At 41.4% G+C, this 27,412-nt stretch overlaps 2 protein-coding genes across 2 annotated transcripts; one reads left to right on the top strand and one right to left on the bottom strand.

Annotated features, from left to right (window-relative positions):
- Nucleotides 1-47: 47 nt before the first annotated feature.
- Nucleotides 48-13,231, top strand: ticam1 (toll-like receptor adaptor molecule 1). Its single transcript, XM_048614071.1, has 2 exons — nucleotides 48-225; nucleotides 7,798-13,231. Exon 2 carries the CDS (start codon nucleotides 8,024-8,026, stop codon nucleotides 10,169-10,171), a length of 2,148 nt encoding a protein of 715 aa, XP_048470028.1. The 5' UTR covers nucleotides 48-225; nucleotides 7,798-8,023; the 3' UTR covers nucleotides 10,172-13,231.
- A 3,808-nt stretch (nucleotides 13,232-17,039) lies between these two features.
- On the bottom strand, nucleotides 17,040-21,629 carry LOC109911358 (protein fem-1 homolog C-like). Its single transcript, XM_020510651.2, has one exon. It carries the CDS (start codon nucleotides 21,448-21,450, stop codon nucleotides 19,600-19,602), a length of 1,851 nt encoding a protein of 616 aa, XP_020366240.1. The 5' UTR covers nucleotides 21,451-21,629; the 3' UTR covers nucleotides 17,040-19,599.
- Nucleotides 21,630-27,412: the final 5,783 nt, after the last annotated feature.

Below are 27,412 nucleotides of genomic sequence, written 5' to 3'. Positions count from 1 at the left end.
TTGGTTCGCCATTGGCTGCGTTCACAGCCGTCATCAGCAAGCTGTGATTTGCTGAGAGGTCTGTTCCTGCTTCGTGGGCGCTGTTATGGCGCAGTGGTAGTGTCGGTACTTCTGGACCGGGATGACTGGGTTCAGGTTCCCCACCCTGCTCCAGACGTTTGTAAAAACATCTCCCGATTAGCACAAATTGGTTCGTGTGGCGCCACCGAACCAGACAAGTGAGAGGTAAGTGTTTGGAGAACAGGAGTCAGGGAGGAGAAGGCTTCTCTATCCAGACCGGGGGCTGTCCCCAGTGGGACGGCCCCATACCTGCTCCATGTGACCCGGCTTGAACTGCGTTTCCATCTCCTCAGTGGCAGAAATGGAGATCTCTCTCCACTCACTGGAGCGACACATCGGGGGAAGCCTCGCAAGCTTATTTAAAGGCGTTTCGGGACGCGTTCAGGGACAAAAGAAAAACACTCCAAAAGATAATTACGGGAGTCAGTCAGTTTCTAATATATTTCTGTGGAAAGTTTATTGTCAACTGACGTTGAGGGGAAAAATACTCAAAAGGAAAGGGGAGAGGCTTGGACACCATCAGAGGTGAGGAATAGGTAAAATTATTCCAGGTTAGAATGAGAACATTGTCATCCATGGGAAGAGAGAGCAGGGCCAGGGGAGGATACTGAATATAACTTATAGCTAGGATCCATGTGTTGCACAACCCCTTTTGTCTGGGGTGTGTGGAATTAACAATTCAGGATAAGAACAGGTTTGGTCCACAGCTACATTCATGTCCAGGTGCCCTTAGAAAGGGAGCAGGTGGTGTCCACCAATGCCCTCGATGCCTTTAGAGATAGGTGGGCACTGCAGAGAGTAGATAGCTTTACCTCCCCTTCCAACTCCATTTTGATTTATCCCCCTTGCCCTCTTCTCTATCTCTCCCTCACCTTTGATAGTGTACATTGCCCTTAAGGCCTCACATGCAAATTAAACAATTGTAAAACATAGGTGATTTACTGGCGAAGATTAAAAAATACCAGGTGTGATTTGGTGACGGGAAAAAATAATTCAGTTGTGTGTAAGAGCATTGCTGGATATAAGAAAAAGAATTAGGTTTGATAAGTTAGAGGATGGATGGCTTGGTTGTGCCTGGTGTTGAAGGAGAAAGCAAAATTTGGAAAAGCCTTGCTGGAGGGGAACAGAAACATCAAAAGGAGTTTCATAGATTAGAGTTGAGAAAGTAGAGTAGTGTAAATTTAGTTGGATTTAGATTGAAGGGAGTGAGAGAAGTCGTGAAAATGAGACGGCTCACATCATAGTGGTAGCTCTCCAATTAAAATAGCTGGATGGTAGGGTGGAGGACAACTAGAGACAACTAATCGGAGCAAGGTCGTCCTAGTGGATAGAGATGAGGAAATGTTTTTCGGTTGGAGGGTTGAGTGTCTTTGGAATTCACTTCCTCAAATGACCATGGATGCAGAATTTTAAACTGTTCTTAAGGCAGAGGTAGACAGATTCTCGATTACAAAGGAGATGAAAGATTATCAGGGATATGCAGGAGTGTAGAGTTGAGGTTGAAATCAGATCAACCATGGTTATGTTGAATGGCAGAGCAGACTTGAAGGGCCATGTGGCCTACTCTTGTCTCCTGTTTGAGTGTACCTGAGAGAGAGAGAATCTGCAAATCAGCTCTTCAGATTAAATTCTGTCTCTATCATGTTTCTACAATCACAGGCTATTCCTCACCTGGGTCCAAACCTCAGGATTGCTGTCAGCTGGGTATAGGGATTGCTGTTGTCTGTGGGTGGGATGTGGTTGGTGGAACGGAAGAGAGGGTTAGTGGAAGGGGAAGAGGAGGCTGCAGGGATTAGTGAAGGAGGAGGCAGAGGATGAGGAAGGAAGATGTTGCAGGGGAGTGAGAAGAAAGAGGTTTAGAGGTGGAGAGGAGAAGGAGCAGTTTGAAAGGTGCAGGAGAACTGAACAGTTTAAAATTTATTGCCAGTAGTTAATGCTACTTCAGTAAATGATTTTTAAAAAAAAGGTAGTTTTTTTTGAACAATAAAGGAATTAAGGGATACGGTGAGAATGCGGGTAAGTGGATCTGAGTCCACGAAAGGATCAGCCATGATCTTATTGAATGGCGGAGCAGGCTCGAAGGGCCAGACGGCCTACCCCTGCTCCTAGTTCTTATGTTCTAAAAATACTCAATTAACTGGGTCCCAGAAAAACTTGAATGTTGATATGATTACCCGCTGTACTTGTATGCTAGATTTTTGTGATTTAGGCACAAAAAGATGGACTCCTGAATCCATTTGTGTTGCAGTATCTACAGTCTATCTCCATTTAAATAATATTCAATTCCTTTATTCTTCCTGCCAAAGTGCATAACCTAATTTTTCCACATTAGATGTGTTTTTTACTACACACTTAACCCATCTGTATTCCTCCGTAGACTTCTTGTGTCATCCCCATTACTTGCCTACTTATGTGTTTTGTGTCACCTGCAAACTTGGTGATAGTGCATTCACTTTCATCATCCAAGTCATTATATAATAAATAACTATAGCCCGAGAAATGATCCCTGTGGCACTCTGCTAGTTACAGGTTGTCAACCTGAAAATGCCTCCTTCATCCCAACTCTCTGATTTATATTAACTAGCGAATCCTCTACTCATGCTAATATACTACCTCAACAACATGGGCTTTTATCTTATTAAATAGCCTTACATGCTGAACTGTATTCAATGTCTTTTGGAAATCCAAATATATTACATCCACTGGTTCTCCTTAATGTGTTTGTTTACCACCTCAAAGAACAAATAAATCTGTAATGGAAGATTTCCCTTCATGAAACCATGTTGTCTGTGCTTGATTACATGTGGGTTTCTAAATGCTCTGCTATTACATATTATAAATGAGATCCTTGACTGGGGTTGTTAACGTGGGCTAATCAGAGAGTCCTGGCTGAACAGGAGATTCAGAGAGTCTCCTCATTCTAGGGATTTTCTCTGAGCAATCTAATCAGAGTCTATGTACTGTGCACATGTGAATAAAAGGTGACTTGGAGTTATTTCACCAACCCAGGTTTCTAACTCTCAAAGTGAATGCTAAATTCTACCATGTTATGATCACTGTTCCCTGGGGGATCTTTTATTCTGAGATAATTTATTAAAACTGCCTCATGACACATTACCAGATCCAAATACCCTGATCCCTGGTTGGATCGATAGCAAATTGTTCTAGAAAACCATCCCAAATACAGTCTATGAATTCTTCACTACAGCTACCTTTTGCCAATTTGATTTTCCCAATCTACATGAAGATTAATGTCTTCCAAGCTTAATAGACCACTTTTATACATGCCCTCATTAGATCTTGATTTATTCTTTGTCCTTCAGAACAGCTTCTGCTCAGGGGGCCGATAGATTATTCCCATCAATGTCTTAAAGTTTTTTTTGTCCTCCATCCACATGCATTCTACATCATCTGATCCAAGATAATTCCATCTCATGTGAACAAGGCCACGCTGCCTCCCTTCCCTTCCTACCTATCCTTTCAAAAGGTCACATACCCTGGAATATTTACTTTCCAATTTTGATCTCCTTAAAACCATGTCTCTGCAATGGCTATAAAATCATGTGTATTAACCTGTATTTGTACTGTTAGTTCGTTTGTTTTGAATACTATGTGCATTCAAGTAAAGAACCGTATATTTTCGTTTTATTCTTCCATTGTCCATGTTTACTGTTTTATGCTTGTATATTCTGTCCTTTCTTGTCCCACTCTGGATATCATTGTTAAAACAGCTGCCCTGCAATGCTGCCATCTCCTTTTGCTTTGTAAGCCTGTTTCTCCACTCCTAAGCAGCCCCCTCCCCAATTTGTTTCAAGCCCTCTCTACAGCCCTTATGCGGGTCGCCAGGACACTGGTCCAAGTGAAGCCTATCCAATGGTAACAGCTCCTTTAGTGGTGCCCATGCTCTTGAACTGAACGTCATTCCTCCCACACGCGTTTAAATACTTTGCTTTATATACGCTATTGCCAATTTTCCCATGAGTCGGTAATCCTGAGGTTATCACCTTGAAGGTTTAGCTCCTAACTATTGAAAATCTCGCAGCAGAAACTCCTCCCCAGCCCCATCAATATTATTAGTGACAATGTAGGTGACAACAACTTGATCCTTCTCCTTCTGCTCCAAGTTCCTCTCAAGCCCCAAGGAGATGTCTTTAACTCTGGCACTGGGCAGGCAATGCAGCCTTTGGGACTTGTCCTCATTGGCTGAAAGAACAAATCTATCCTCCTCATTATACTGTCACGTACCACTACTACATTCCTATTTCCTCATCCCACTTGAATGGCCATCTGTACCACGATCTTGTAGTCAGGTACCCCATCCTCCTTATTGTCCCAACTCTTATCCATACAGGTCATTACTGTGGAACAATTGCAGGGCGAAAGGCTTCACAAGAGCTGCCCCTTTGGGTCCCATATGTGTCACACCTACAATCACCCGCTTCTGTCCTTGATCACAGACCAAGTTCAAATGACCTAATAGACTGCCTGATGTGGTTCAATGTCTACAGCTCAAACTTTAGAGCATCAACTTGGATTTGAAGTTGCTCAACATGCAAACACTTGCTACTGATGTGTTCGATGTTGATCCTGGTGTCCTGCAGATCCCATGTCATCCAACCTGCCACCTGTATCCTATTTAGTGAAGTTATTAACTAAAATTACTCCTATATTCTTGCTGTTTACATTTTATTGTATTTTCCCTTTTTAATGCACTAGTATTAATCTCCTACCTAATAAGCTATTTTTAAAAAAAAACAAGAAAGAGACCTAAATATAAATTAGAAACTTTACTTTTGCTTTGAAGACTAGACATACTCACCAATTAACAGTTTTATTTAGGCAAAAATCAACCAAACCCCTTTGTCCTTCCTCTGCTGAATTCCTTGAGATGCCAGGCTCCCACAGATTGTTTTAAATTTAACTTGTTTAGGGATCTTACGACTTTACTGTTGCACTTTATAAGAAGCACTCGAGTGCTCAGTTGTACTGAGTTAGCTACTTACATAAGTTCCCAACACAAAAGAATGTAGTCTAAAAATTAGAGTTAGACCTGGAGACGGTAAAACTACAGATACTGGGAGCTAGAGTCAATAAATGTGGAGTTGGAAAAGCACATCCGAGGAGCAGGGGAATGAATGTTTCGGGCAAAAACCCTTCATCGGCCCGAAACGTTCATTTCCCTGCTCCTCGGATGTGCTTTACCAACTCCACATTTATTGACTCCAGCTTCCAGTATCTGTAGTCTTTACCATCTCCAGGTCTAACTCTAATTTTTAGACTGCATTCCCTAGTCCTAGACTTGGATCTGGTTCCCTTAATAACAGGAGATGTTATGCAGAGAACTAGGTATTTTGCTGAAGGAAGAACAAGGGTGTTAATTCTAGCATCAGTTGTAATGAACGTTTGAGAAACTCAAATCTCCCAAGTTTTCATCCAGATATGAATAATGGTGCAGAGGTGCACAGTACCCAGTTGATCTTACATCTGCAGTTTGGTTCAGTCAGTAGCACTCGGATCTCTTTCACCAGTTTGTGAGTTTAAACTCCTTCACTTGAGTATATAATCTGGATTAACACTTATTACAGTACTGGGGTGAAACTGCATTGTTGCATGTGTTGGCTTTTAGATGAGTTGAAATATAAAACCATGTCAGGCTTGTTATGTAATAAGTTGTCAAAGATTTCAGAGCACAGATGAAGGCAGGGAGCTCTCTCAGAGCTCCAATGCTCTTCTAAAATCACATTTCAATTTGAAAAAACAAACAGAAAATACTAATAGTGGTCATTTTAGACTTTTTTCTGAACTTGCTGAGGAAATTTACACCACTTAATCGGTAGATTTTGCAACATCAAGAAGCAATTCAACCTATTGACTTCAGGCTATGCTTACAGCAATTAGAATTGTGTGTAAATGGGATATATCATGTTAAATTTAGCTAGATATCAGCAGCAGAATAATGTGATGTTCCGTGTGTATTTTGGAGCAAAGTCTATATTTTATGTGGGGTGATGGTTCCTTTAAGAACTGGATTTCTCTGGGAGATGATTTCCATTAAAATGCAACTTGCATCCAAACAACCGATCAAGTGACAAAGTTGCCGAAGGAGATTAATCAATAGTAAAACAAAGGGTAAACACAGAGCTAATAACACAGAGGGAAGGTCTGTGTGTATGGTTGTGTTTTCTAGCAGATAAAGGCAAAATACTGCAGATGCTGGAAATCTGAAACAAACAAAGAGAACGCTGGAGAAACTCAGCAGGACTAGCAACATCTGTGAAGAGAGAAACAGCGTTAACATTTCTAGTCTGGTATGACTCTTCTTCAGAACCTTAGTCATACCAGACTCAAAAAATAACTGTTTCTCTCTTCACAGATGTTGCTAGTCCTGCTGAGTTTCTCTAGCATTCTCTGTGTATGTTTCTGTTTATAAGTCGTTTAGAAAGCATTGGTGGCAGGGAACATCTGTTTCAAGCAAAATTCAGCTGAAACTTAGTGAACGAGCCAAAAGGGATTAAAATCCTTGATAACTGAATGACTCTACCAACAGTGAGTTGGACTTCTGGGATAGCTAAACAGGGAAGAGAGGATGAGAAAAATAGTTTCTATGTGCAAGACAACAGAGTTGAAGAATATTAAAACCACAGGAGTTCTGTCCTGAGATAGTTATGGTTAAGATGATAGCCTTTGTTACATGCGGAGGCTACAGCTGAAGGGACAGTTGGAGAAGATTTGAAGGGACAAAATCTTTGGAAATAAGTGAGAGGCCCAAGAAATATCAATCCTTATACAAATATTTGAAACAATATTCAGACCAAGTGATTCATCTCCCATTTTCTGTTAAATATATGACTTGGGCTCTTTTTGGCTGTTTTAAGTTAAATGATTGTTGAAGAACATTTTGAGTCGAGTTCAGTTTACAGTACAAGTATTTTTAATATCTTTGATGGAACTGACTAAGAGCATAATTATAGGCAGACATGTTCACTGATTTTTGTTGTAAAATTCTTTTGTTTTAAACCATGAACCATGTGGCTATATTTCAATAAGTATCTGGGTTTTTGGATTTCCAAAAGAAATAATCAAAATGTTATCAGCCTCTACCAAGATCATGATAATGATACATTTATATTGTGTAACTGTCCCTGTGCTTGTAAAACAGTTCAGCATCTGGTATATGAGGAGCAATGCCATAGGATATCTTCTAGCCCTATCGTAACTTAAATACCATTTAACGGGGAAATAAAACTTCATGAATTTAGAGTCTGATGAGAGGAATCATTAGGTTTATTTTGTTTCTGTTGAATAAAGCAGGATTTCCCAAATGACTGTATCAATACAGATGTGGCTCATTAGTATGATTTAACGTAGCAATGAGCCACGATGATGAAAGACTTGAATTTGAACACCAAATTGCATTGAATTAGCTGGTTTCAACTGGAGTGACATTAAGCTCCTGTAGTGCAACATGCACAAAAATGGGCATCTTACTCGAGTGTTATTCATTATCTCCCACTGTAATGTGAGTGTGTGGTCATTAATTTGAAGAGAGGAGAGCTCTATCCTGTGATATTCTGTATGGGTAATTCAGGTTCATACCTGAAGAATAGCTACCTAACTATGGAATCAGTTCTCTGTACCAACAAACTGCGTAAAAAAGGAGAGAAAAACATGTACAATATTAGTCTTGAAATTGTTGTCAAACAGAAAAATAACTATTGTATTCCCTTTCTCTTTCAGACAGAACTGATGAAGCCCAGCAAAGCATCTCAGTCAACCTAAGAAGTGACATTAGAAGGTGCACACAGTGTTTGTAGACTAAAAACTTCTAATCCCAGTATGATGTGCCCATGAGATGAGCTTCTATTGTCCAATCAGCCTAAATGGAATTGGAAGTAATGTCAAAAGACGGGCTGGTTCCTTCATGTTCCAGTAGGTTGACTCCACCTTGATACTAGGTGCAGTTATGGCAGAGGATTGTGATCACGTTCCATCTCTTGATGATTTGTTTAACATTTTGTCTGAAGTCGCTGAGCAAAGGTTGTTCAGCCTATGGTATAAGTTTAATCCTGACAACTCAAGAACTTCAAATGTTCATCAACTCCTTTACAGCATCGTATCATTCTTCTTGAAAAAGAAAGATGAGGCCGAGAGAGCAGCGTTGTTAGTGTTAAATGAATTGCCAAAGAATAGATCTGCTTTGTGCATTCTGAATAAAATTCGAGGTTCTGAAGGTGATGCAGAGCGAGAACAGAAAACAGCTGAAATATCGAATGAAGAGTTTTCTGCAGAAGATGGTAATGTCCTCAGAGACCTGGCTTTGATGCTTGGAATGCTCGTGGAAGAAAATTTGTGCAACCCTTCCATGAGGAACCGAGCATGTCAAGCTGCCATCAAAGCATTCAAGTCCAACAATCAAGAGCACAAAATAGATCTTCAGGAAGTTATTGAGGAATTTAGGTTGCAGTTTGGTCCTATAACATTTGAAGATGAGGAGAATGCTGAAGTATCAGCTCTGAAGTCAACTGAAGAACAAATTCCAAGTATGAAATCAACCATTACAAGCAGGACCAATCCAATAACTGTCCCTAGTAAACCAGCAACTGACTCACTGAACAGTTCAGGAATTACAATACCCACTCATTTTGAAATCAGCACATCTCCCCCTGCATCATTCATTTCCAATTCACATAGGGACAACTTAAACTCCCCAATAGCAAACACTGAAGAAAACAGTGTTAACCCTGATCATTCTACCAAAATACCATTGAATCTGACTTCTTACAAATCTTTGGAAGAGGTGAAGGTGACCGATGGCATTGGAGTTAAATGTGGAAAACAGAAGAATGTTCTTTCGAATTGTCCAACTAGAGGTTCTTCACACACACAAGTGAATGAAGTGAAACCAACAGAATGTACAGGAGAAACAAACAGTGGCCAGCGAGTTAGTTCAAAGTCAAAAATGTCAGAGGACTGGGGGACAGGGAATGAAGAACACACCAATTCCATTTCACATGATCCTTCACCGGAAGCAACCAAGCTGCTAACAAGTGACCAGTTGAACTCCTCTGAAACCATGTCTAGAAAATTCAGCCTTTCAGCACCTCCTCATCTGTCAGATGAGGAAATCTTTGAGAACAAATTTTACTCTTTTGTTGTCTTGCATGCCCGAGAAGATGCAGAAATGGCAGAAAGTGTTCAATTGAGACTAGAATCATTAATAAAAATGGAGGGGGCAACGTTTTCTGAGGAATTTTCTCTTCCAGGACAATGTCCAATAAAGTGTATTGAAGATGCAGTTAACAACTCTGCGTTCACAATCCTTCTCCTTACACACAATTTTAACAGTCACTGGGAAGAGTATGAAACCAATAGTGTTCTGATGCATTCAATCAGAAATGAGCACAAGTACAACACAGTCATTCCGTTGCTACCGAAGAAGAATCGAATGTGTAAAAACAACATCCCTTTTGCATTGACTGCTATTAATAGTCTCGATGAGAATTCGAGACACTTTGAAAGACATATAAGAAAGACATTTACTTGGGATGTACTTGAGAGGCATAAAAAAAGTTGGCTTCAGGAGCAAAGACATAAACAGATAGAAGAAAAAACAGCACAGGCCAAAAAAGACTATCAAAATGCCATGAAAGCCCTATCAGCTGACAGGAATTATATGCAGATTTGTAGTCAACTCGCACAGAGTTATCAACACTTCCAAGCAATGTATCCACCCCATCCTGGACTTGCTGCAGTTAATGGACATGCACAACCTGTGCTAAATCCACCACCTTATCCCAACCTCCCTGTATTTCCTGGGTTTAATCTTCCTTTATCATGTTTACCGAACCAGCCAAATTTCAACCCGCAGCATGCCATCTACCACATCATGCAACCACCCTTTCAGGTCATTAATCCTAGCAATAGCCAAGGAGGTCAAAATCTAACTGTCAGTAGTTCCACACAACAGCAAAGTCAAGGCACTAACATAATCCAGATTCAGCATGCCAAAAATGTACAGATAGGGGACTCCAACCAGATGACAATAACAGATTTGACTGAGAGCTGTGAAATCACAGATGATGATGAGGAGGGAGATAGTGAGCACGATTAGATGTCTTGCAAGTTATTTTCATTGATTGAGAAATCAAAGGTCAGTTGGATTGTGGATTCTTTTAAATGTATTATCTGAAATTAAACTCAGTGTAACCGCTCGACATGGTGGCTCTGTGGTTAGCACTGCTGCCTCAAAGTGCCAGGGCTTGGGGTTCTAGTTTGCAAGTTCTCCCCATGTCTGTGTAGGTTTCTGCCAGGTGCTCAGATTTCCTCCCAGGGTCCAGGGATGTGCAGCTTAGATGGATTAGCCGTGGTAAATGCGGGGTCACAGGGATGGGTAGGGGCTTGGTCTGGGTGGGATGCTGTTTGGAGGGTTAGTGCAGACTTGATGCGCAAAAGGGATTCTATGACTCTAAATGTAAAGTGTATAATTTTCTTTACCTTCTGCTGTACAGAAATATTCTGCTTTGCCAGCAGGCAGATCAGGTTTTATTATATGGTGTACTTTGCCACTCTGAGCTCAGTTCTATGATTACTGCAAGGCTTTGACAGGGAAGCTGGAATTAGATATGAGTTGCTGCAGGATAGTTGCTCCTGATTGCAACCCAGTGGCTCTACTTCGATACACGTTAACCAGACACAGACAGTGTGGTGCTGCTCCTTGCTACAACACCACTGTCAAACACTCGATGAAATAGAATTATCATTTGATCTTTGGGAAGGGGAAAATTACTGTCCAGCAGCATTGAGAGTTAGTAGTATACAGTAATGATGACTGAGTGCCTCAGTGGAATAGTAGCTGCTGAAAGAACTAATAACAATGTGAGGAAAACTTCTTGTTGCACAGCCACTAGTTAATATCTGAATTGCATTGTTGAGAGGGTTGTTGTGCACTAGTTGAACTGAAGGGTCTGTTTCCATGCTGTACGACTTAACGAGAATGTGGTAGAGACAGGTCAGTCGTAGATTTCAAAAATATTGGATAATTATCTGAAAAGATTTGTAGGGCTACACGGAAAGGGCAGGAGAGTGGAACTAGCTGAGTTGCTTAAGAGTTGGCATGGACAAGACAGACCAAATGGCTGCCTTTTTTGCTGTAACCATTCTATAATTACAACTGTGTTTACATTTAATGAGTACTTCATTAGCTGCAAGGTGCTTTGCAATGTCTGCTGGTCATGAGAAGTGCTCTATAAATGTAACTCTCCCCTTTTTCTTTTCTGCTACTTCTGGGACAGATGTGAAAAGTGTGAAAGACTGAAGGTCAGACAGAGGGATCTGTGTGAGTGAGAATGTGCGGAAAGCTTATGGGAATGAGTTCCTGGGGATGAATGAGGAAGGGTGAAGAGAAGCGTGGGGAAGGGGGGGGACTGAGCATTTCATTCTGGGTATTGTGGAGAACCTTACCAGTTTTATCTGGTTTCCTTGTGATAGCTATAGTAGCTTTGTTTGATTCCTAAAATTGAACTACTTAAAATGATTAACACAATCCTTTTCGTGGTTTTTTCTTCTCACTTAATGCACGGTCATCATTATTATTGTGCATTAATGCTTGTTTCAAGCCAAATAAGTGCATTGTAAAGTTGGTGGAGCTGGCATTGTTGATTGTTGACACAAGTTAGCTGACTTTGACTTTCGATTGTTCCAAAAGTTTTACAGTGAAGTATTGGTTAATGGTATTGCCTGATGTTGATACTGAGTTATGCCTGGCACGAATCTTAGCTTTGCCTTTTCCCTATGCCTTCCGGAAGGTGGAGGCAACTCCCTTATAGAGGCACATTTCAAGGTCACTGTTCATTTTTCCCAAGCAGCAAGTCTCTCCGACAGTGATGAACATTACACCTGATCTCATTCCCATGTGGCCTCCTGTCTGCATAGGAGAGTGAAAACCGGGGAGTGAAAGTTGTTGGTTTTGTGTACGAAGGTCAAAGGATCAAATTGGAAGAAAAGTTGTCCCTTCTGGCAATTAGAATTCAAGTCTTGTTTACAGCAAAAAAAACTGCAGAGGTACATGCAACCTGCAACATATAGTTGATCCCTTAATGCTGAAATTACCCTTCTTGGGGAGCAGATGAAATGAACCCAGGCACTGATTAGGAATGCTTGGAGAAAAGTTTAGAATTGAATACCCTGTCAGAATCTGTAAAATATTATCTGAACGAGGCAAATATCTTGGGGTTCTGTTGATGATCAATCAGCTAGTCCTGATTTATTTATTAGATTTGGGAGTAGCAAGCAGGGATTCTTTCCACACAGCACTAAATAATCCTGCAAGCCAATGCCCAAGTTTGCAAGATAGTCCTAGCCAGACAAGCTGTGGACAGACTATTGGTATTGAGTCTTTTTTAAACTCCAGCAGTGGCGATTTGCACCTTAATTCTTTGGGTTTAGTTTGAGAAAGCACTGTAATCTTGCACGCAGTGCGCACACACTGGATTAGGCAATCAGCTGTGTTAATGTGTTTTCAGTAATATGGACACTGAATGATGGATTTCTTCTATCCTGATTCCTAAATAATACTTTTTTAAGAAAAATTGAAATTCCTGGTTACAAATGGTGAAAACACTTTTAAATTGTTTGAGGGACAAATTTATAGAACACAGGTTGCTTCTCAAATTTTATTGTCAATTTTGACAATTAAAGAACAAAATTTAATTGTCCAGACCAACTATTAAAATGCCACTGTAACTCCTGCTGCCAATTGGATGTGCAGCAAGTTGTGTTTGTGCATTCAACCCACACTGCAGTTGGCATTTGCGCGTCTATTCCTGATGCCATTTTTGTGAAGCTGCCTGCTTATGTCACCACTGAATGAATGTTGGTGCTGTCATTGACAATTTGATTTAGTAAAGGTAGAGAAATGGCTACACTGTTAAAGAGATCAACTGCCCCATTCCTCTCATAATACCAATTAACCTGCCACAATCTGTAATAAATAAGACCATTAAAAATGAACAATGTACAAGTTTATTTATATGCTCATTTTTACCTAGTTATTTGAGACATTGTCCAGGGAAGCCCTGAAAATGTAGCTTTAGTTGGATGATGGTCACACTCTTAACCCCAGTGGTGTTGTTTCAAATCCTACATGAGAAAATAAATCTGTGTTTTATCCAAAGTGTTTTCATTGATTTTCTTTTTACCGAAACATTTTATGATCAGTTCTCCTCTTGTTTACTGAAATTTGTTGATTACATTTCTTCATTCACTGAATTGTCAGAAGCATATTTTAGAGAGAACTCTTGATAAATTAAAGTGTCTACAAGAACTTGCAGGTGGTTAAAGACTACCCAGTTTTATTAGTCTGCATGAAAGCCAACTTGTTTAACAGAGTAGCTGCCACTCTGACACTGACGTTGAGATTGCATGTATTTGGGAAGTGCTGCCTTGTGTTGTGGCATGAACAACCAGAAAGTTGTGGCCTTGAAGTTGTATTGTGGGGCAGTTATGAGCCTTTAACCTATGGCTAGACACTGCTACTAAAATAAGCATTTCAGACTGAATGGGTCAAGTTTACGCATGCTGATATTCTCAAGGTCAATGTGTTTCTGGAATTTAAAAAATGCAGTTAGAAGCAACTGAAGCTCAGTTAATGACTGAAAGAAGAAGAAGAAAAAAATGTTTTATGTGGATTAACGTTCATTTCCTCTTTTTAGCAGAGAGGTCACACTTTCTTTGCACCATGCAACTTGTGGTCTTCCAGTGTGTATCAAAATATGTGTTCATTGTCATTGCCATTTTTTCACTCTGAATGACCAGTTAATCTATGGGAGAAGGAATTACAATTGACCTGAACACTTCCTCTTAAAACCTTGGTGTAATATGAATTGGAGCAGCTTCAAAACAATGACAGGATCAGTCAGTACAGATTTATGGAAGGGAAATCAGGCTTGTCAAACGTACTGGAGTTTTGAGGATGTAACTAGTAGAGTTGCTGAGTGGGAGCCAATGGACATGCTTTACTTGAACATTCAGGCGGTTTTCAATGAGGTCCGCATAAGAGATTGGCATTTAAAATAAAGAGCAAGGGATTGGGCTAGCGGCATGTCACAGAAAGAGAACTAGTTGGCACTAGTTCGATGGCACGGTGGTTAGCACTGCTGCCTCACAGCGCCATGGACCCAGGTTCGATTCTCGCCTTGGGCAACTGTCTGTGTGGAGTTTGCACGTTCTCCCCATGTCTGCGTGGATTTCATCTGGGTGCTCCAGTTTCCTCCCACGGTCTAAAGATGTGCAAGTTAGGTGGATTGGCTATGCTAAATTGCCCAGAATGTTCAGGGATGTGTAGGTTAGGTGGGTTACAGGAGGATGGGTCTGGTTGGGATGCTGTGAGGGTCGGTGTGGACTTGTTGGGCCGAAGGGCCTGTTTCCACACCATTGGGATTGTATAATCTATAATATAATTCTATAATAATGCAGACAGGAAACAGAGTAAGAATAAATGGGTATTCCCCCCCACCCAGTGGCGGGCAGTGACCGCAGGGATCAGTGTTTGGATCCCAGCTATTCACAATATAAATGAGAAGTAAATGTAAATCTCCACCTTTTCAGATGACACAAAGCTGCGTAGAATGGTGAACTGTGAGGATGCAGCAAAGGTGCTGCAGTGTGATTTGGATGTGTTGATTGAGTTGGCAATTGCATGGCAGATAAATATAATGTAGCTAAATGTGAGGTTATCCACTTTGCAAGCAAAAACAAGGTGGCAAATTATGTGACTACGAACAGGTTAGGAAAGTGGGAGGTGCATTGAGACCTGGATATCCTCGTACACTAGTCACTGGAAGTCAGCATGAAGGTGGTGAAGCATACAAATGGTATGCTGGTCTTCAAAGCAAAAGGATTGACTGCAGGAGCAGGGATGTCTTGTTGCAATTGTACAGGGCATTGATGAGACCACATGTGGGGTATTGTGTACAGTTTTGGTCTCCTTATCTGAGTAAGTATATTCTGGCAATGGAGGGACTGCAACAAAGGTTTACCAGAAGCATTCCTGGGATGAAAGACTGACATTAAGAAGAGAAACTGGACCAGTTGGGATTATATCCACTGGGGTTTTGAAAAATGAGGAGCTATCTTGTTGAAGCATTTAAAATTTGAACAGGACCAGACAAGGGAAACACAGGAAGGACATTCTTGATGACTTTTTAAAATTCATTCACAGGATGAGGGCATCACGAGCTAGGCCAGCATTTATTGTCCAGAGAACAGTTGAGTCAATCACGTTGTGGGTCTGGAGTCACATGTAGGCCAGACCTGAAGGGTGTTTCCTTCCCTATGGGACATTAGTAAACCAGATAGGTTTTTCTCACAATGAACAATGAATTTGTGGTCAACATTACACCCTTAATTCAGATATCTTAAAAAATTGAATTCAAATTTCACCATTTGCTGTGGCAGGATTCAAACCCAGTTCCCCAGAACATTATTTGGTCTCTGGATTAACCATCCAGCGATAATACCATTAGGCCATCACCTTCCCACTGCAGAGTCCAAAATCAGGGGTTACAGTCTTAAGGATATGGGGTAGGCTATTTAGAACTGAGATGAGGAGAAATTTCTTAACTAACAGAGTAGTGAGCCTGTGGGATTCTCTGTCACAGAAAGCAATTGAGGCCAAAACACTTAATATTTTCAAGGAGTTAGTTTTTTCTTAAACAGCTGAAGGAATCAAAGAGTACAGGAGAAAGCAGGAACAGGGTATTCAGCCACGATCATATTAAATTGAACAGCAGACTCAAAGAGCCAAACAGCCTACTCCTGCTCCTATGTTTCAATTAATTGAAACAATACATGGGTGAATGCCAGTGGAAATGTTCAAATAGTGAATGGTTGAAGATACAAAGTCCTTTTAATCAAATTAAAAGCTGTCATTTTCTAACTTCTGAAGGTAGCCTGAGTTTTCCAAAAATTCATTCATAAAACACCTTTCACCTGAATTTTTTTTAAGGTGGGAGGAGAAGGACTTAAGAGCCTGGAGGGGCAACATTTTCATACAGGGTGGTTTGTATGTGAAATAAACTGCCACAGGAAGTGGTGGATGCAAGTACCATTATAATGTTTAAAAGACATTTGAACAGGTACACAAATAGGGAAGGTTTAGAGGGATATGGGCCAAATGCAGGCAAGTGGGACGAGTTTAGTTTGGGAAACTTGGTCAGGATGGACAAGTTGGACTGTTTCTATGCTGTGTGACTTTTATGACTTTTGCAAGGTGCTTTCATGTGGACGCTATAAAAATTGACACTGAATCACATGGGATATCAGGAGAGATCATCAAAAGTTGATCAAAAATGTAAAGGAATCCTCCCTTAAAGGGAGAAAGTACAATGAGAGGCACAGGGATTTTCTAGCGGAAACTCTAAAACCCAGGACCTAACTATCTGAATGTGAGGCTAACAATGAAGTGATTTAAAATTGTGGATGCTTAGAGACCAGGTAACTTGGAGGGGTTTACAAAGATTTGGTGGGCTAAGAACAGAGAAATTCAAAAACAAGAAAATTGACACCTTTCAGTGTCTCTATTGCTAAAGTTACTATCAAGTTCAATTCTTCTGACATTACAAATATCTTTCTTGTTAACAGCTATCAACACACTATCCATCAACATTTTAGCATTGATCACCCATATAGTGAGGCACCACTGAATCATCCTTTCAATATCTGGAAGGACTAGACAGTCATTTTTAATCATTTTGTAAAATTAATATTATGATGGTCATTGATTTGCGAACTTGATTTGCTGTATTCTCCTGCTGTATGTTGAAGTCAAGGAGGCACTGATTTCTTCCTTGAATCTTTGTAGAATCCTAAAGTTCAACTCCCTAACTGTGGTCTTTCCATTCTCCTTTGAGCTATAGGTATCCTTTCCTTAGATTTATCATTTGTTTTTAAGAAGGGATGAATAATTAGTATTCTCCATCAGCTTGTTTTGGATATACATTTATTATAAGAGCCATACAATCACTGGTATAGCTCAGCAGCAATTTACATTTAATACTCTTCAAGCCAAACAATCTAGTGTAAACTCTGGGCGAAGAATGTGCTAAAATAAATAGGTTCTAAAAGCTACATTTAATTGTATTACGAAGAAGAAATCAGTATTAGCATTCTTATGCATGTGTGAAAACATGCAGTCACACAGTGGGTTTGCAAGTTCCCCATAAAATAAAGACCCATTAAAACAAATTAGATCTATACATAGTGCCTTTAACACTCCAAGTATTTACAACAGTGTTTAAAAATCTCTGCCTTCCTTTAAAATCCCTTTATCGTAACTGCAGTTACATTTTTACACTGGTAAAAAAAAGCCCACACATCTGTTTCAGAGAACAACTGATCTATTAACAGGCTTGTGGCTCAACAAAGGTCAAATGAGACACACATCCAGTGCTAAGGAAAATATTTTTTGCAGTTAACGAATGTGCAAGTTCCAAAAGATGTTATGTTCCCAAAAAAGGTATCTGCTCTGTTTCACTTCAGTATGTGTGCCTTTGACAAAATATTTTCTTTGCTTACTTTTTTTATTGCAGTTCTGTTGTTACAACAAATTCACTTTGACCATTCTCCATTTTTCTGAACACACACAAATCAAGAAACTAAACTGCATGGCCATCTCCTTTCCAAATATTCTAAATCAAAGGGTTAGAGTTTGGTGAAATACCATCTGAAGGATTCAAGGCTGCTAATTCTCATTTGTGAGAAACAACTTAAATCTAGTTTTGCATAGCCTTTTGATTTTTTGTAACGGATTGCAAACAAAAGGATGTGTGTATATTTGTGAAGGGTAGTATCTCAAGACTGACTACATGGATGCAGGGAAAGTACAAAGATAACTGGATGCGTTACAGAATCAGATAACCATATCTGATTTCAAACACGTACCATTCACTGATGCCAAAACAGCCAGTGGTGAGTTAAACCTTATAACTAAAACAGTTAGTCCCTGACAGAAGCATGCTAATACAAATAAAAATTATTCATAAGAACAAGAGATGATCCTGTCCAAAGTGAATTGTTCAAGTAATAGTTTGGTTGAACGGTGTATGATATTTTCTCAAAAACCAGCTTAGCTACAATAGTGAGCCTCCATTTATTAAACTTGTTGATCAATTCCTGGAATTTAGGACTGATGTCACTTCAGTGTTTTGGTGATAAGCGAGACGTGTATCATTGATGGGGCCAAAAGAAGCTGAAAAATTTTGGCACTATTTCATAAACAGTAACAAAGTCCATCAACCTCAAGGAGGGTAACCAGTTCAGTTCCAACTGTTTAAAAATAAAACACAAATTGTAAATAGCCACACTCTTTTAGAAAAATCATAGCCAGAAGAAAATTAGGTAGGACACATCTACCAATCATTAGAACATGCTGGATATTTTACCGAGTAGAGGACCTTCAAAGTGCCTGTGCTTCTTTCCATTATTTCATTCCTCTGTCTAATCTATGAAGAATCCTTTATAAACTCCGAGTCTTGTAACAGATATGTTTCAAACAGATGATTGAATGTTGAAAGGCATAAAGTTAAAATCATTAGGTTGGACACGATTTCAATATCATAGTAATATTTGAAGGTAAAATAAGCCCACTGGTTTAACAAACCAACTCTTAGGCCTGCCAATAAAAGTAAAAGCTAGTTTTACAAAACGCTGTCTAGCAAAATAGTAACTATTTACTATAACATCTGTGTACATAACTCAGAAGTCACGTCTAATGTTGGAACAGCAAATGGTGCAAACTCAATAGGTTGACTGGAATCTGCAATTAACTGACTTATCTGATGTTGAACAGAACACTAATTGTTTCCAGTTCTGATGTTATTTCCACTTTGCAGTAGTAGGGAAATACTCTGATTGATCTTTACCCCAGTATTCCATTGAGCGTGTTATGTGTTTCATTTTGGTAGCCTATTTCATATTGAAATTTAAAGTGTAACCCACACTCGTGCGTTTCTTTGGACGTTGCTGCACTTACTGTGAATATATTATTTGCTGAATCTTAAAAGGCAGCTGAAATATACAGGGGACACAGGATTTATTGGGTATGTTTAGATTTTCCTACAATAATGAAGTACAGCTGAGAGTATGGTGTGTGCAGAAATCAGAACTTCCAAATCCACAAAACGTAAAATGACATGGGATGTAGCAACAGTGGTTGCAACAGGAAAAATCAAGTGAAGAGTGTACAAGACTAAAAAAAAATTGCAGATTATAAACTAATTTTCTCTAAGTGAATTATTGGATTTCCTTCACCCAACATCTGGTCTTTTGCTACAATTCAGAATGGACAGTTTAGCAGATATCAACCAGCATATATTCTGCCAAACTAAATTTGTTCCGTGCACTTAGCCCTAAAATTGAAATAGCCCTTCAGGAGGCGGATTGATTTTAATCCCACTGAAGTGTCTCTATCATATTTATGTCAGCGAGTTATTAAATCCTTATGTGAACCATGCATCCAAATTCATAAAGACTTAATTTTGCACTTCAATGTAGTTGAATGAAAGCATCCAATTCTTCTGGAATTAATCCTTTGTAAATGACCTTATGTTTTTCAATGGCACGAGCAGCAAGGCACTGCAGGGTGATGTGGTTGATGGGTTGAATCAAATTCTTGGCCATCTTCTTTTCATCCAGCAAATCCCAAGCAGTTTTCTTGGAAGAATTGGTGGCATCAAAATGTGCACCAGTGTCAATTAACATGTTCATAATATCAAGATTGTTGTTGAATGCAGCTATATGCAGGGGAGTGTTGTTCTCATAATCTCTCGAGTCAACATCAGCACCACATTCCAGCAGTACCGAGGTCACTTGCAATGAAGGGAACTTGCAAACTGGATAACGGCCAACTGATGTTGTGTCCTTGTCAACCGCTAGATGTAATGGGGTAAATCCACCCTTCCCTCTTGGGTTCAGCTTCAACAACCGATAGATGGTTTGCTTCTTGTAATGGTCCTGATCAGCGCGACATTTCACCTTTTCTAACAAGGAGATCAAGTGTAAAATAATAGATAAAGCTTTTGTGAATTGTGCAACATCAGGTGGGTTCTCTCGTTGATTCACTGCCCGCTCAACTTCACGAACGCTTTTGCACAAGATGCCCATAAGATCATTGAAAGATACTTTCATGGCCAAGGTGCCTTTTGGACGGTCTTGCAGGACAAAAGAAAAAAGCTCAGCAAAGGAGAGCAAACTACTAGCAGTCATAGGGCTCAATGGGTCTAAATTGTTCTGCTGCATATCCAGCGCATACTTCCACAAATTGATGCACCTTTCAAAGTTTCCAGAATCAGCATAAACTGCACCTCGATAACGAATATAGTAGGAAGTGTCTGGATGGGATGGACCAAGAATTCTCTCTCGGATCAACAAAGCTTGCATTCTCATCTCATCTGGGTCAGTGATCAAAGCTTCCAACTCTTCAGATGTTGTAACTTCTTTTGCATAATCATAGGCTAGTACCAACTGACCCACTTGTGGCTTCTTAACTACTTTGCTTTTATCACTATGCCTCTTCTCCATTGCTCTCTTCCAAAGCTTCATGGCTCCCAGCAAATCCCTTTTCTTATCAACAAACGTAGCTCCCAATAGTTCAAGTGCATCAATTCGGTCTTCCTTCTTGGTCTGCACATGGTTAATAAGAAACTCCACAATATTCATGTGGCCTGTGACACTGGCAGCAAGTAAGGGGGTCATTCCATAACCATCCTTTTCCATTTTAGCCCCACATTTTAGCAGCATTTTCATGATTTCCAGACTTCCTGACTCTGCACAATCGTGCAAAGCAGTGTTCCCCTTCACACTCTTCCTATTCACATCCGCTCCTTTCTCCAGCAAATACTTGGCAATCTCCTTGTGCCCTTTATAGCACGAGATCATGAGGCAAGTATGCCCATGCCTGTTGGCCACTTCCATGTCTGCTCTGTGCTCGATGAGGTACTTGACGATCTCCAGGTGGCCGTCGAAGCAGGCGGCCCGCAGTGGAGTAGAGTTGGTCAGGGTGGTGTTGTTAACGGACGCCCCGTGTTCCAGGAGAGTCCGGACCACCGACAGGTGCCCAGCGGCCGACGCTGCCCACAGCGGCGGGGCCCCTTCGATGGTTTCCCCGTCGAAATTGACCGAGCCGCCCAGCTCCACCTTGGCCTTGCAGTGCTCCATCAAGTAGTCCACTACCTGCAGGTGGCCATACCTGGAGGCGATGAGCAGGGGGGTGCCGCCATTGGTTTTCTCCAATGTCACCGCCTCCAGCTCCTCGGCGCTCCGGTTGTCCAGCAACTTCTGCATAAGTTTCAACTTGCCGTCCCGAGCTGCATTGAAAACTGCCGTCTTGATGTCCATGGTCGGGCCCCGGCTGCCATTTAAACTTCGGCCGGGCCAACAGAGAGGGAATAAGGTGAGAAGTTTGGGGGGAGTATCAGTGGCCTGGCCCTCGCCCCGCTCGAACGCCCGATATTATCTTTCGGAAGTAAAATGGAGACCCTTCAGCTGAGTGCTCAACGCGCATGCGCCACCGCCGCCGCGAATGCTGGGGTGTTGGTGACCGGCCTGTCACGTGATACAGGCCGGGTAAACGACAACCCTCACAACCCACCGCGGAAGACTCCAGGCGATTGGCTCATCTTGCTCGTGACTGACGTGAGAATTAGCCAATAAAAGAATGGTGCCTGAGGGTCTGGTAACTCTATGAGAGTCGCCAATGGGTTTGGCGAGGAGGCGGGTGTTTATTCAAAGGGCGGAGATGGCGGTTAGAGGGTGAGGAGAGCAGCTCAAGTTAGTTTGAATGGTAAGGCAAGTGTGTTGAATCTGCAAGTGGTACACATGACCTTAAAAATGATCCGATGTGCTTTATGTACGTGTCGAAAAGTAGGCGAAGTGCCCTGTCAGGTTTACAGAGAAGGATCCCACAGACATCAGTGAGGAAATCACCAATTACACTGAAATGGTAACTCCATATCAAATGCACTCGTTTTGATGTAGAGAGCATACAAAATACAAAGAGTAAGCCACGCAGCCCTCAAAGCCTGCTCTGCCATTCAGGAAGAGACAGAAAGACTTCAGATGCTGGAATCCAAGGTAGACAAACAGGAGACTGGAAGAGTCCTGAAGAAGGGTAGTATCCGAAACGTTGACTTCTCCTTTCCTCCAGATACTGTCTGGCTTGCTGTGTTCTAACTACCATTCAGTAACTGCATCAATTTCACTTTTTTATTCTATCCTCATTGTCCTTGATTCCCATAGTGCCCTAAGATCTGATCTAAATATGCTCACTAATTAAATATCTACAGCTGAGAGTCATTAGAGATGTAAAGCACAGAAACAGACCCTTCAGTCCAACTTGTCCATGCCAACCTGATATCCTAAATTAATCTAGTCCCATTTTCCAGCATTTGGCCCATATCTCTCTCAACTGTTCCTATTCATATGCCCATCCAGATGCCTTTAAAAGTTGTAATTGTAGCAGCCTCCATTATTTCCTCTGGCAGCTCATTCCATATACGCACCACCCTCTGCATGAAAAAATTGCGCCTTGGGTCCCCTTTAAATCTTTCCCCTGCCACCTTAAACCTATGCCCTCTAGGTTTGGTCTCCCCTACCTTGGAGAAAAGACCTTGATGATTCACCCTTTCCATGCCTCTCATGATGTTGTGAACCTCTATAAAGTCACCTCTCAACCTCCGATGCTCCAGGGAAAACAACCCCAGCCTGTTCACTCTCTTTCCTAGAGTTCAAACCCTCCAATCCTGGCAACATTCTTGTAAATCTTTTCCGAACCCTTTCAAGTTTAACAATATCTTTCCTATAGTAGGGACACGAGGATTGAATGCAGTATTCAAAAAGTGGCCTAACCAGTGTCCGGTACAGCCACAATATGACCTCCGATCTCCAAAACTTGATGCACTGACCAAAAAAGGCGAGTGTACCAAATGCCTTCTTCACTAGCCTGTCTATCTGTGAGTCCATTTTCAAGGAACACGCACTCCAAGGTCTTCCCAAGGCCTTACCATTAAGTGTATAAGTCCTGCTGTGATTTGCCCCACCAAAATGTAGAACCTCACATTTATCTAGATTGTATTCCATCTGCCACTCCTTGGCCCATCGGTCCATCTGATCAAGTCCTCTTGTACACTGAGGCAACCTTCTTTGCCATCCACTATATCACCAATTTTGGTATCATCAACTCAGCTTAGAATACATAATTCCCAACCTTCGTCACCATGTAATGACATTGTAATGTTAGCTACTTGATCAAACATATTTACCTCTAATTATTAATTATAATTTAACTTAATTAATTTATCTCTTTTGTAATGTCTGCTTTCGCTTTCAAAGGAGCATCTTTAATTTTCACATTTTTAAATCTGGTGTGCCCTCTTTCACTAATCCCCATACTATCATCATTAAACTCCCTATTCTATGATTCAGCCTGCTAGATTTCACTCCAATCTGCTTGTAGACCTGACCTATCTCTTCAGACTTATAAATTTATCTTCGACTAGACTCCACCCCCCTGCCCCCATTAAATGAAAGTCCCCGTCCAATTTTGCTCATCCTCATCCAACTTCAAACTAATCTCTGAAGGACTGGTAAAATCCACTGTTAGAGTTTATTATGTGGAATACAATTACTGTACTGCATTTGGGGAAAGGTTAGTGACTGATTTCTCACTTCCTTCAGCTACAGAATATTTTAGTTCTGTGCAGTTAAGATAGTTAGGGATAAGAAAAATGGTTTGGCCATTCTCAGTTCATCCATCCAACAGCTGAACAGCTAATTGGCCCTTCAGTGCTTCTGCTGTCCTCCCTGAGATTCCATTCCAATCAAATTAGTTAATAAAAAATAGTTGACTTGACATGAATTGCTCACAGGGAACATTTGTTGTACCAGAATAGTTAAGCCCAACATGAACTCAGTATTGTTTTTTACTTACAGTGAACTGCAGCCACTGTTTGGTTGGTTCCAGGCAGCTCTCCAGTGAATACGATTACACTGTCAGTCCTCAGGCAATTTGAAGAAGAGAGAGGATGGAAAGTGATTAGAAAGTACTGAAGCAGGAAGGAATTGGTCAGTTGAGGTGGAGCAGTGTGGTGGAAGTTATGGGGTGGTGGGGTAATAATGGTGGAACAGGGGAGTAAGAGACAATCCAGAAGTGATTGAGCAATTTGGAGAGGGAGGGACTTGGTGCAGGGTTAGGAATAGTTTTTGTCACAAGAGTGGAATTAACAGAAGCATTGTAGAATTTGTTGCTTGATGGTACAGAACTTGAATATTGCTGAGAAAAGTGACAGTCTGTCAAAGCTTTTCATCTTGACTCTATTATTTTAATTCATGGGATGTTAGCATCACTGAATCGACCAGAATTTACTGCACGTTCCTAATTGCCCTGCAGAAGGTGATGGTGAGCTGCCTTCTTGAACTGTTGCAATGCACGTGGTATAGTTGCACTCTCAGTGCCATTAAGGATGGAGTTCCAGGACTTTACTTAGCTGAAATAACTCCACATACCCTTTATTTGCAGGTGTGTAGCACTTGACATTGGTCTGGCTTCCTCAGAACTAGCTCTCAGAGTGAACAGAACCTCTGACATTCCTGTTTATATCTGTCACCCAGGGCTCCCTGACTGAACCAGGTTAACAGCTCCAATCAGGGAACTCATATTCTATGAGATCCACATGGCTGACCTTATTACAATCACTACATCCCTCGCCCTCTAAGTTCAGGGGCGAAGGCATGTTCTTTTTCTTGTAGCCTTTTCTGGGGCATTTTCGCACCGGGTCTGGTTCCTCTGACTCAGCCTTGGATATGGGCGGTGTGTACCAGACTGTAGCCCAACTCTTGCACTCGGAGCATCTCGGAAGAAATTAATCTCCTTCGTACGGTAAAGGCATCAAGGCTGTGACATTTGCCATGTCCATCTCGGACTCCGAGGTTTCTTCAATATTAGAAGGAGTGGGAGAACCCACGGGTTCTGACAGCCTTTCCGGCTGTTCTGAGGGGCCAAACATGTTTTGCTCCTGCCCTGTTTGTGAGTTTGCAGCTTTCAGGTGGTCCACTTACTTGTTCAGGACCACCTCACCTAACCAAACTTTGTACATCACAGGAGTTGACCTCACACCAATCATGCCTTTTTATCCATACAGGGCCATTCCTGTAGTTTTGGCACCAAACAAACCCCCTGAAATAAACTGCCTGTTTTGCTTAGAGGAATTTTGTGTCTGACATTGGCATTCCTGATGCCCCCACCCACCCCCACGTCCGGGAAGATCAGACTTAACCTGGTGCAGAGTCTTCTCCCCATTAGCAACTCAGCTGGAGCTAGTTGCATGAGGGGTGGTCCAATAATCAAACAGGAGCCAGGACAGCTTGATATTGACTGAAGCTGTGGCTGTTTCGTTAAACTTGTTTTCAAAGTTTGGACTCCTCTTTCTTCTAGACCATTGAACAATGGATGGTTTGGAGCTGTCCTTATATGCCGAATGCCATTCAACTTTTGGAAATATTCGATTTCCCTCCTTGTAAATGATGGCCCATTGTCTGTGACCAACATTTCCAGGGGCCTGTGTATTGCAAAAGATGCTCGTAGATTTTCAATTGTCGTCCCCGTGTTTGAACTGTATGCATGTCCAGCCACTTTGAGTGGGTGTCCACAATGACTAAGAACATTTATCCTGTGAAAGGGCCAGCATAGTCGACATTTAACCAAGTCCAGGTTTTATCCGGCCATTCCCACAAATGTGGAGGAGCTGCTGGTGCTAATTTTTGTTCTTGTTGGCACTTTGGGCACTGCCCCGCCAACATGGCTATGTCTGCATCCAGTCCTAGCCACCAGATGCCTTCTCACCAACATCTTCATCTTGGACAGCCCCGAATGATCCTGGTAGAGTTCAGTATCTGGCAGCAACCTTATCTCGGGACAGTATCTCTTGCTCCCCATAATAAAATGCCATCTTGTACAGTGATCTGGCCTTGTCAATGTTCCAACAAAGTTTCAGTTCTGGTTGTGATGGCCCTTTTGTTTCCCCCATCACCACCAGTTGTTTTAGTTTTGTCTTCCAATGGGTATAACCCAGGCTTGTCAACTCTGTAGCCCAAGTAAGTCGCTTGGGTGCCTGGAACACACAGTTTTAGTTTTGCCTGCACTGGATTTTTTTTGTGTTTACATTCTGATATTGCCAGTGGTGACCAGAAAGGAGTCCAGAAAGTTTAAAATGAGAATGGACTCTTCCAGGGAGGCACCACTGGTGGTGTATCTGCCAGCAGGAGGCAGCTTAAGGCATCCGCATTTGCTACTTGACCTCCTGGAAGGTGTTCCAACTTGTAATTGTACACATTTAGAATGAAAGTCCACTGCTGAAACCGACCTGAAGCTATGAGCGGCACAGCCTTGTCCTCTTTGCAGAGCCCTGTGAGTTTGTGTTTTGTTACTATTACAAATTTATGTCTAAAAATATTGGTGGAACTTTTTCACACCAAAGATGACCACCAAATTTCCTTCTCCTTCTGAGTGTATTTGCGCCCTGCATCAGCCAAAGCCCAGGAAGCATATGCTATTGGGTGTTCCTCTCCATTGGGCCATCTGTGAGTCAACATTACCCTGATACCGCACAGGGAGGAATCGCATGTCAGCACCGGATCTCACTTGGAATCATAGTGTGCCAATGCCTTTGACGATGATAGCTGCTTCTTCACTTCCCTAAAGGCTATGTCTTGTCTACTATACCATTTCCAACGCTGAGCCTTTTTTCAATAGCAGATGTCAGGATGCCAGGATGGAGGCCAGGTTATGTATGAACTTTCTGTAATAATTCATCAAACCAAGAAAAGACCTAAGCTCTGGTACAGATGCGGAAGCTGGGGCACCTTTGATTGTCCTTGTTTTATCTTCCAGTCTTGTCAACTCTGTAGCCCAAGTAAGTCGCTTGGGTGCCTGGAACACACATTTTTTTCCTTCTAAGGCATATGCCCGCCTTGAAGGACTCTGTCCAAGTCTCTAAGTGCTCTTTATTGGTCTTCCCTGTTACTAGCATGTCATCCAGATAAATGGTTATGTGGGGTAGAACTTTTAAAATGTTCTCCATTGTCCACTGAAAAATATCACAGGCTGATGATACCCCAAGTGGCCGTCTCATATGTTGATACAAACCCTTACGTGTATAAATTGTAGCATACTTTGGGAATCCTCATCTAACCACAATTCCAAGTACGTATGACTCATGTCCAGTTTTGTGAAGGACAGCACACCCCACCACCACCCCAAATCAGCATTGGGAGGGATTGGGTATTTATCCAGCTGCGAGAGACA

The sequence above is a fragment of the Rhincodon typus genome, chromosome 29 (genome assembly GCF_021869965.1).
Source record: "Rhincodon typus isolate 14 chromosome 29, sRhiTyp1.1, whole genome shotgun sequence".
NCBI classification, from domain to species: domain Eukaryota; kingdom Metazoa; phylum Chordata; class Chondrichthyes; order Orectolobiformes; family Rhincodontidae; genus Rhincodon; species Rhincodon typus.
Note: the sequence above shows the minus strand (reverse complement) of the source record. Positions and strands in the feature narration are given on the sequence as shown.